Source organism: Papaver somniferum, chromosome 1, assembly GCF_003573695.1.
Source record: "Papaver somniferum cultivar HN1 chromosome 1, ASM357369v1, whole genome shotgun sequence".
NCBI classification, from domain to species: Eukaryota; Viridiplantae; Streptophyta; class Magnoliopsida; order Ranunculales; family Papaveraceae; genus Papaver; species Papaver somniferum.
The window spans coordinates 164251291-164263126 of NC_039358.1; the positions used below are offsets into that span (position 1 = coordinate 164251291).

At 37.4% G+C, this 11836-nt stretch overlaps 1 protein-coding gene across 1 annotated transcript; it reads left to right on the forward strand.

Moving 5' to 3' along the window:
- The first annotated feature begins 7553 nt into the window (after window positions 1-7553).
- Window positions 7554-8015, forward strand: LOC113353326. The gene has a single exon (XM_026596970.1). The coding sequence runs from the start codon at window positions 7554-7556 to the stop codon at window positions 8013-8015; it is 462 nt and encodes a 153-aa protein (XP_026452755.1).
- The last annotated feature ends 3821 nt before the right edge of the window (window positions 8016-11836 follow it).

The following is an 11836-nucleotide window of genomic DNA, read 5'->3' on the forward strand; positions in this document are numbered from 1 at the left end:
TTCTGTAAATTTCGGCGCCTTGCCTATATTCACTTAATATAAGTTTCTTTGAATGCTTTCTATGCTATGTTCCCCGGCTGAACCCTTAATGTTGGTATGGCATTACAATTTGTGTTCACTCGCAGCAGAGTAGCACGAATTTCCAAATATTATGGATAAGGTCTTTGCATAAGGTATTCAATCAGAAAGCATGCTGCTCTCTGGCAATGAACTTAAAAGAACTTTGTGTCAACACATAGAATTCAATAGATTACCCTGACTAATTTGCAAAAGTAAGGATTTTGCGCCTTGCGGAGTATATCAGACCTTGTTTGTCGAAATTTTAAGGCTAGGCAAACTAGGTAATTAATCCACCGTAGATTAGTAGGTGCAAAACCTTTCCCAGAATCAGAAACAAGGAGCCACATGACAGCAAAGGAAGGCGTGGCCATTCTTTAGGCCAGCCGGCGCCACTTGCCATTGGCCACGCCCCCATCCTAAACCGACCATACTTCTCTCGACCAATCAGGTCGCCTTAAAACCATCACGCTCACACCAGTTGTGGCTGGGCCCATCCCTGCCGACCCCAGTTTCCATCGACTAATCAGGTCGCTCTAAAGTCGCCACGCTCACGCTGGAAGTGTGGCCACACCATGTTTGGCCGACCTTCCCTTTTTCGACCAATCAGGTTGATCTAAACCTGCCACAGCTTTAAAAGAGGTGCCAAGATGTCGCAATACCATGTTGGCTTCCCAAAACCGCGCCAACATGCTAACGGCATGCCAAACATGCCAAAAGCATGCCAATCGCACACGCCAAACGGGCATGCCAAGTGCACGTGCACGTGCCAAACATGCCACTTACCGCGTCAACATGCTAACGACATACCAAACCTGCCAAACGCGCCAACGCGCCATAAATAGCATCCTAAGTGCTAACCTACCTCATATTCGGGGCCAACGCCATGATAAGCTCAAATTAGGGTTTTCTAGTCAGAAGCACGACCCTGCATTAACCAAAACCCTAATTTTCGCAACACAAATCATGCCACTTCGGCCCCGCAACATGCCACGAGCCCTGTGGGGGCCAGGAAGCCCTAGGAATGGCGCCATATCATAGCCACCCACGACAATCCTTACTCCTGTGGTCGTTTCCACATTACGGCCTTTCCATAGTTCCTTTGGCATAGCTATGGCACCGATTGCACAAAAAGTGTCGCCATTCCGGGGCCGCATGCCACACACACCAATTAGGGTTTCGACATACCAAACCCTAGTTTAGGCAAAGTTTCTACGCCAACCAAGCCAAGTAACGTTTCCCAGAGCCTTGGGATTGATGTGGAAACATGGCCAATGTTGCCGCACCACATTTGGGCCTAACACCGATGTGCCAAAGTCTAGCGGCCATGGCTACGCCAGGCGCTACTTCGTGCCACTGGCATGTGCTAACTATGCCAGCCTGGCCACCATGCCACAGTCATGTCGCACGTGCTAAATATAGTTGTGATACGCCAAACCCTAATTTAGCTAAAAATTGCCATGCCAACTGGGTTCAGTGGATCTCATGAGACCTCAATATTAACTTAGCAACAAGGCCAATGTTGCCAGAAACCATATTTGGGTCTAACACCAATATGCCAAAACAGCTGCCACGGCTACGCCAATGGCATGCCGCTATGCCATGGCTCCGCCATGCGCCACTATGCCAATGGCGCCACTTCGCTATACAACAAGATGCGGACATAATCAATGGCCATCCTTCCTCATGAGATGCAATCTCATCCATCCAAGTTCGCCACCGAACTGACGGACTTGTGGCAAGTTTCAGGCGACCAGCTGCCTAAATCTAGTGGCCATGGCTGCGCCAGGCGCCACTTGCATCACCGTGCCACTGGCATGCACGAAGCATGCCAGCCATGCCACATTGCCACTGGCGTACACCAAAACACCACCGCGCCATTATCAGGCGCCAACACAAGGTATCCATAATCAACGGCTACCCTCCTTCATGAGATGCGATCTCAGACATCGAAGTTCACCACTGAACTGAAAAACCCATGGCAAGTTTTAGGCGACCAGCCAAAACGAGCCTAATACAATTGCATGTTATTTTACAGCGGTAAGTCCCTTGACTTTGACTTGCCACACATAGCAAAGTGCTACATGTTTTCCACGAAAACACTCGAGGCATCAAACATGTCACAAACTGGGGGATGCTCATCGGGGTATTGGTCTGGCGGTTTACAGCGTGCGGCGTGCATTGCGTCCGTTAAAAGAAAGTGTCATGAAGCAGGACAATTAATGGTGGTAAAAAGTAACAGTGTAAACTAATTCACCTCCTTCATCATGGAAGCATAATGACTGACAGTTACACGTTACTCTATTCTTCCACCACTGAATCGTTTCCACTTCCTACGAGACCAGGGTACGTTTCAATATGACTTGTATAAATAGGCTTCACCTATTTTCACCAAACAACAAGTTTTTGGTCGGCAAAAACATAGTATCCAGAAATCACCAAGAACTGATAGCTTTTCACTTTGCATGCCAGTTCCACTTTCTGATACAAGTCATAAAACAAGCCACATCTTCAGAATAACCATTCTGGTCTCAACACTCTCTTCGCTTCCCTCCCTAAGACCAACCCTTCTCCTTTACTTTGTGACCGAAGCAAGCATGGAACGACCATTTCTTGGTTTATGCCAGGATGTACAGATTGATATCTCGAATCAAAAGTACTCCCGTGCAGTGCATTGTTTAGGGTTTAGATTCGTTTCTCATCCACACACCCAAATTTACCAAAACCAGCAGAAACAGTTTTCACCCACAAACACTAGGGTTTATGATAAATAATCATTGAATTTATAACAAAAGAGAAATACCTTAATATAAACAATTATAATCACATAGATACATGTTCTGTAACTACCAAAGAAGAAGATAGCTAACCTGTACTTTACGACCCCAAGTAAAGTCTTCAAAAACTCACTCTTGTTTGTGAAGAACGAAGATGTAGAAAATAATTGGAGGGGCAGTGCATCTCGGTGGTCCACCTCATCCCGACGGTAGTAGAAGGTAATCTCGTAACCCCCTCCTGCAGGCAGAGCCTATAACATGCGCATAATAGTCCATCTCGAGAGCCCACTTCCATCATTTTTGTCATTAGATCACATATGCAACATATACAAAAATTTTCAAGGGATAGTTTGTGTAGTTACATGAAACCTCTTTTTATAGTGAATGGCCAAGGTTGATTGCTTAAAATTCAAGACACCTTGTCTAGGAAATGAAACATCAAAAACTTGACTAAAATATACTCCCTCCGTCCGAAATTAGATGACGTAGTTGTAGTTTACTCGATTTTTAAGGAAAGGAAGAGAGAGGAGAATTTTTAAGTATTCTATACAATTATACCCTTGTGGAAAATTACTAGTAAAATTTAGAAATGATTTATCTCTCAAATCATACCACGGATATTTGTAAATTTTATACCATTAGAAAGCATTTTAAAACACTACGTAACGAATATAAACATGACTATCAAATTTTAAATATTTCTTATACTATCAATTAAAAGGGTAATTTTATAAATATTTCATTGTTTGGTGATATATTTTGGGACAAAATTTAAAACTAACTAGGTCATCTAATTTGGGACGGAGGGAGTACTTTCATCATGTTTTTGAGGTTTCAGTTCGCAAACTGTAAGTGAAAGTTCCTTTACTCTTTCCTATTCATGAACTGCACCTTTAGCCACACTTTCAGCTTTAGTAAATCACTCATAACTCCTTCTTTATAACTCAGAATTGAGTGATTCTTGGCTCATTGGATTCGTATTTTCATTCATCATAAGATGAAGGAGACCTTTCCAAGGTCAATGGTTACTATCAGTAAAATATTAGGCTCAAAACTCCTCATGTTTATACATAAAAGTATATTTACCGTCATAGAAATTGTTTCAAAGAGTGAGCACTTTGTTTCGATAGATAGAGAGGTAGAATAAACAATAGAATCAAGTATTTGCTACTAACCTTAAATAAAGTTCTTTATAAATGTCTTTGTGAGTCTTAAATCTTCAGTCTTCAAGGATATCTCTAATTATGTATTCTACTACCTAAACCTATTGTAGCCCAAAATTGTCTTCAGTAAACTAAATCAAGAATGCGTTTTGGCATCTAAATTTGACAACTGACTTGACATACCAATGCCAGTGGGTTCAACCAAGCAATGCTTTAACATATATGTTTAACAATAAATTGTTCTCAACGTATTATGCGATAATTTCTTTAGAACGTCCATTACTTAAAATTATAATTCGAGATTTATCAAGTACTAGCTTGAACCTAAAATTTCTTATTTGCAATTTTCATCATAATACTAAAATCATATGACATTGTCTCAGTAGATAAAATGGTAAAAAAAAAAGTAAATAGGATAGTCAGTATTCACATGTCTTTGTTGATGAAGTCCTATAGGTGCCTCCATTGTTCTTCAGTCTTCAATCTTCTAGGTCGATAGGTGAATTATGATACTCAACTACCATGCTCCATTCCTAGTCTGAGACTGATTTTAGTAGATTATAAATTAATATTTAGTTTTGGTCAACCAAATTTGACAACAAGTTTGACATACAAAAACTTGTGAGTTTGACCAAGTGATGCTCTAACTGTTTGTTTACCTGGATTTAGTATCTACGGTGACTTGATCATTATATATGATCAAGGTATAGAAAGATGATACACATTGGTTGTAATCTACAAAATTGTATTGAGTTACAAAGTATAGTTTTATACACTTTTGATTAATATTTGTTACTATTATTAGTATCCAATCTATGTTCACTTTTGTTTCCATAAAATTGCACATAACTAATTGACTAATTTAGCAAAGTACATGGATTTACAATTATCTAAATGTGGTTGTATTACTAGTAGGATATCTCAAGTATTAATGTGGAATATATCTATATTTTATCCATAAATAAAATTATATTTTTCTTAATTACAAATGAGTTATTTGTGTAAATATAATCCAAGAATATATAGATAATACAATGTTAGAAAATGTTCACTTATGGGTATTTGGTAATTTAAAAATGAAATTATCTTGTTTCCAAGCTTTGGTCATGAAACTATAAAGACTAGAGTCTTGTATTCTTACAAACTCATCTCATAATATACCTGAGTTATGTGGAAGTTATTATCAGTAGTTAGTAGCCGTGATTAAGTTTCGGGTGAAAACGCGACTAACTAGTTGAAAGCCTTATTACGGGATCAAGGAGCACTAATAGTATTGTTGTTGGGTAACTAGATTGTTATATGATACTCCCTCTGTTTCAAAAAGACCGTCCTCTATTCCATTTTGGTATGTTTCAAAATTATGTCCAGGTTCTGTTTATAGTCATATTTTTCCAATGAACTCTCTAATATACCCTTAAGTTTTTATATTTATAAAATATTTTTTAATAGGACCCAATCTAGAATATTAATGAAATTTGTGTAATTAAGGAAACAAATATATCCTTCATTCTTTTTTGTATTTCCTATTTATAATCCCATAAAAAATTTTGGTAGTTTTTATTGTTAACAGTTTTACTGAAATAAATTAGGCAAGTAATTAAGGGTAGGCATGTAAACTGCTATGGTCTCCTTAATATCTTGACAAAGTCAAAGCGGACTGTCTTTTTGGAACAGAGAGAGTATTATTTTTTTCATTGAATTTGTGACCAACGTATAGCTATATTATAGCTAAGTTCTTACTTATTCCATGGTCTTTCTCTTATGCAATAAGGCCACTCAAGAACTTTGAAGATCAGGATATACAGATTCAGGCGATTCATAAAAATATTCCATTATAAAGTAATGATTACTGCCATTAATTACACTATGTATTAATTGTTACAGACTAATAAATTTCCCACCAATGCTATGCTGGGTAGGCCAAAACTCACCGGTGCACCACTAAAATAGCATAACCATGTTGTAAAACTTCGCTTCTCATTATGCAAATGCACTTCGATTTTCCTTTCCAGACGTGCTTTGCAAGGATGATACTTGAAGGGGCAATACCCTGTTGGGGGAGATTAATATTGTGATTGACAAAATAAGAGGCGGAAATATTAAAATTCCTAACTAAGGGACTTCGGTCATTTCGCGCCCGGACAAATTCGCAAATTCCAAGCGTGTCCTAAATTTCCTTCGTTTTTCGACTTTGGCCTGGTTGTCCCGAATTTTATTGGAAAACAGGACAATAAGGTGTATCACAACGTTTACAATAGTTACTGTCCTGGACAACACGGCTTACACCATGTATAGGACGTATGCACAACGATAAGTGATACCACAGACCGATTATATTGAGTTCATAGCTTTTTTTTAAGCTTTGGAACAAGGCTTGCTCTTGTTTGTGAGATTGGTTATGGACATGCTCACAAACTTATCTGGTGTTTCCAAAGCTTTACAGAACCCCCCAATGAACTCAATATGATCGGTCTACGGTATCGCCTATCGCTTATATTACTGTTAATAACTTCATTGTCCCGTACAACAAAAGGATTTACAGATCATTACGATATTTGTTTTAGCCTATCTCGGTATATAGTTCGTTAGTTCGGTAATAGGAAATGGCACGTCCATACGGGAGCAACATTAAAAAACCATTACTACATACTTGAAACATGGTTTCCAACACGTAGCTCAACACCTTTCTAACATACCCTTGTTTTGCTAAGGGTACATAGCTTTAAAGGCCAATGGTGATGCATTTTGCATGCATCAAAATCTCACAAGCGTTTTCCAGGCACAAGGAATTCCTTGGTCCCATAGTCCATTGCAAGCCTATTTTCAGCTTCCTTACTTTGCTTCGACATTGAGCTTGATGCATACACTGATCTTGCTCGTGCCAAGAGTGCATCATCCAGGCTCATGACATCCTTTCCTTACAACATCCTTGTGATGCAAGTGGCTTATGCGAGCTCCCTTAAATTGCGATCTGGTTAGCTTTATTTTCTGACCATAATCAATCCACAACTAGTGCATGCCAACGTCGATTAGCTTGGTAAGCACATTACATGATGTGCTTACCAAATACTCAGAGGAGCATGTGCAACAGAAGAATCTATCAGAAAAAAAGGTTTCAGTACTGTCTCCAAATGCTATCTATGTGGAAATGGACAAGACAATATGGTGCACATTCTATGGGAGTACCCATTCAGTATTGGAATCTGGAATTGGCTTGGAGGTATGTTCAGTATCACTACTCCTACAAAATTTGATGATGTTATTACTTGTGTTAAGAAGCATAGCTCAACCATAAGACAAATATGGTATATTAGTGCATTCTCAGTAATGGTAGAGTTATGGATGACAAGAAACTTGGGTATGTATGAAAATTCTAAACCAAACTCTGCATCATTCAAACAAAAGATCCTAAGCTTCACAAAGGAATGTGGAATAAGAGTCAATGGAACCATGAAAAATTGTATGTATGATCTAAACATCATCGTAAGCTTTGGGATTAAAGGGGTAAAAAGCAAAAACTCTGTTGTGAAAGAAGTTTTCTTTAAACTGCCACAAAATGGATCAAACTTTAATTTGTTGTGATGGTGCTGCCAAAGGTAATCCAGGTGCAGCAGGTATAGGATTTATAGGCAGAAAAAGTGATGGTTCATGCTTAGGAGCAGGGAGTGGAGGCTTGGGGATTTCCACTAACTACATTGCAGAGGTTATGGCATTGGTTGCAGCAGGAGAATGGGCAGTGAGTAAGCATCTTCTAAATGTAATTTTTAGTTTGGATTCAAAGGCAGTTATAATGGCATTTTCAAGTGACAAGATTCCTTGGATAGTTAGAAACAGATGGAGAAGGGTAGTTAGTTCTTTGGGCACCATAACTTTCAGACACTCCTACAGGGAAGTGAACTTCTCAGCTGATAGCTTAGCTAAAAAAGAAACAACACTTAACAGAGGAGAAGTAATTTTATATGATGGCAGGCCAACTTTTTTGGGAATAATTGAACAAGAGGATTCTCATTACTTTTGATTCACTTGAATAACTAAGTCATGTAGATATATCTTATATTTGTTTTTAGTTGTCTTTGATTATTTTTTTTAGAACAGTAGGGCTTGGCATGTCAAGACTACTCTTTGTATTTGAGTTTCACATTTTTGAGTAATAAAAAATACATGATTTAGAAAGAAAAAAAGATTAGCTTGGTAAGCAGTAGGAGAATTCTCTAAATGGGATGCAACTACCTAATCAAGTATGGCATCAATCATATGTTGTCCTGCAAGTCGAGCCGAGATGATATAATATGCCAAAGTGTTGCAATCCACTCACAATTAGTTGATATAAGCAACAAAGTGCAGGACCACAAGTGTGGAGCATGTGCCTACGCACCCAACCCATACCATGAAGGAATCAAACACATACCGTACTTCATCAGTACAGGGATTAGCAAACAAAACCAACTCTTGTTGCAATGGCAAAGGTCAAACAACCCTAATTCATATAGGTCAAGGGACTTTCGAAAGGTATGCACAGGACTTGTGCTAGTTGATTCCACTTTATTCCAACATATGCATTCTCTTATTAAGTGAACATGCAAATTAGTGCAACATTCACTTTTCCTATGAAATACATTAAAATGATGCATCCTTGCAACATACTTGGACGACGGAAGTTTTATTATTATTTACAAGAGATTTGATCAAATCACTCCTATTTTGGGAGCATTTCTTTCTAAAGAAGAAAAACAAACTAAATGGTTGGAATTTAATTCCGAGAAAAACCATCCTTCTTTCGATTTAATCGGATCTTATTCATACTTGTATTTGTCTTATTCCGGTAATCCTTCTCTTTCTCTTGTCGGATTTCTCGGTATTGTACTCTTATGATATGTTCTTGTTACTTTGTATTCTCTTATTTTCGATATTAAACTCATTGTAACCTTGAAATCCATTAATAAAAAGATTTTTTTTTTGATCGGTAAAAAATTGATGCTAGCGAGTTTCGAACTCAGGTCACTGGTATCATCACCCAACAACTTTACCACTGTACTACAGTGACACCGGCAATAAAAAGGTTTCTTGTTTATCAAAAAAAGAAAAAAGAAAAAAAAAAGTAATGGTCCTTATGGATCAAAAATAACATGTCAAATCAACTTACTGACATTCAAATATAAATTTAATTGTCTGATGATTAAGGCCTTGCATAATACTTTCGCACTGTAGTTTTGGTAATGATGTTGTAAATTAAATATTAGTTGAATTTGATTACACACTAATCTTTAATCTCCATTTGAATTTGTAAGTATATAGAAATAATACAAGTGTGATTCCTTAAAGTATCTGTAACCATGTGATGCTATTTCCGCAGCCAGCCAACTTATACTTGTACATATTGTTGAAGAAAGACATTGATTATTGAATCTATCTGTATATAATAAATTTCCAATATTTTCTTTTCTTTACTGGATACGTGAAGACACGTGCAGTAGCCGTAGTTCTCTGTCATTTCTGGTGACGCATTCTAATTAATAGTACTCTAATTTTAAGTAATTGATGACAACTGATTTGGATTTAGCTCCATGATTTAGTCCACACTCCACATGATTAAAGACAGTAGGATGTATCCAACAGATCGTACACTGTCCTTAATGTCTCTGCAACAAGAATATTGATGATTTTGAAGAAAAAGAAAATCATATGGTAATAAAATTATTAAATCGAGTATTATTATTATTTTTTAAATTCCTAAACATGTTCTTGCATGACAATCTCAATTTAACTTTCTTAATAAAAACAAAATATTCCTCAATTATTTTCTAAAACATTTTTTTTACATTAATCTATTGAGTTAATGCGTACTATTGTCTATAATCTAAGTATTACTGCGTACTGTCATTGTCACTTTCTTCATGTAAAATTGGCGATAAAAGTTAGACTCTTAAGACTTAAAGTTAAAAGGAGAGTTAATGAATCAACCGGCAGTGGCATTTAGATGATAGTATTGATATATACTTTTGAGAGACAAAATTTAGTGGTGGAAGAAAAGTAAAAATTATACGCTCCATCTCCATGACTTCGATGGTGCATAGAATTATGGATTTTTATTGATTATAATATTGAATTGACAGAGGTCCGGGTTCTTTAATCATACGAAAGATTTGGTCAGAAGTTTATGAAATCACGGTGATACAGGTAATTTGGTTGATCAGTGTTTTTAATCTTTTCTTAATTTTACTATAAAGTGAAGTTGATATCAGAGATTCAGAGTCATTGTCAATATTTTATTTTATTGTTAGTACAATGCCCAGCTTTGTACTTGTTTTTTGTTTCAAAAAATGAGGAACATTGCATTCATTCTTAAATCGGACTTACAAAGTTTGTGATACAGCCATCAAATCTATAATGTCTCTCTAGATTCTTGTCTGATAGGGACAATACTTCACACCCCGGAATCCTCCCACAACCTTCTTCCCCCGATAGATAGCATCATCTCCACCACCGATTTTGTTTTGGGTGTGCCGTTAGAGAAAACAGGGGACGTTATCATTGTTGTGTGAGTGTGGGGGAAGGCTGAGGGAGGAGGGCCTGGGGGGGGGGGGGGGGGGGGGGGGTTGAAGCATTTTCGATTTTTGTCTAACAAATCTGTTCTTATAAACATTTTGACCCTTTTAGAGTTCTAAAAGGGCCAAACGGCATCATGTGGTCAAATTGTCCATGGTGTGAATTAAATAATCTGGCTATGCTAGCTAGGAATGCCTGGAGAATCCTGAAAAATCCTAATTGCTTACTGGCCACTGTTCTTAAGGTTAGATACTTTCCTAGAATTGATTTCTTGAATGCCAAGTACACTGGTAAGTGCTCTTGGACTTGGAAGTGTCTACATCCCATCGAAGAACTAATCTTGGGGATGGTCAATTTATTGACCCACGGTGTGACAAATGGATATCTTCCTTGGATTCTGCTACACCCAACCCTCTAGTTCCCCCTGATCCTAGTATCAAAGTGTCTTATTTTATTGACTCACAAACCAGAAGTTGGGATGCGTCTAGACTTAACACTCACTTTGATAATGCTTCTATTCAGAAGATTATCACAATTCCCTTAAGCCAGCTTTGCACTCCTGATAGGAGGGTTTGGGATCTTTCAAAGAATGGCAGGTTTTCTTCTAAATCTGCCTACATGGGGATCAGAGGTCTTAGGCCCTCCCCTTGTAAAAATCTTTGGAAGCGTATCTGGAAAGTCAGAGTTCCTTACAAAATTCAAGTTTTTATCTGGAGAGCAGCTAGAAATGCTTTGCCTTCCAGAACAATCCTTCACACTAGAATGTCTATGCATAGTGTGGATTGTCTATGAAGATCAATACCGTGGATAACATACAAGGATCTATTCTATTTTCCATCATAACGACATAATAAACTTTATCCTTGTTGAACAAAAGATTTTTTCCTATTTTCCATCAAATTAATGATTACATAGGCTTAACTTTTGTATATGTCAAAAGTCCATTCGTCCTTTCATCAATATGAATACCGATTTATGAACGACTTTACTTTTGACTGCAATATGGGACCTTCAAGTTCACGGACGTAAACAATACATATCCCATAAAAATATTGCAATATCACAAACCATTAAAATACTGCAATAAACATCATCCTCCAAATATTTTTAGAATTTAATACCAATAAACCTGAAAAATAACATAAGAAGATGAAAACAAAAATAGCTATGTGTAGTCACAATCATCGCTATTCAAAGCACTAGTTATTCTTCCAACTAATTCAAAAAGAAGACTTACTAGGTATTGTAGATCTTTCTCAGGGAATCTACAGAAAACTCCTTCTTGTTATTGAA

What these genes read in the sequence shown, in the direction of transcription:
- LOC113353326 (XM_026596970.1), top strand. Translation starts at nt 7,554, where the DNA reads ATGGATCAAACTTTAATTTGTTGTGATGGTGCTGCCAAAGGTAATCCA.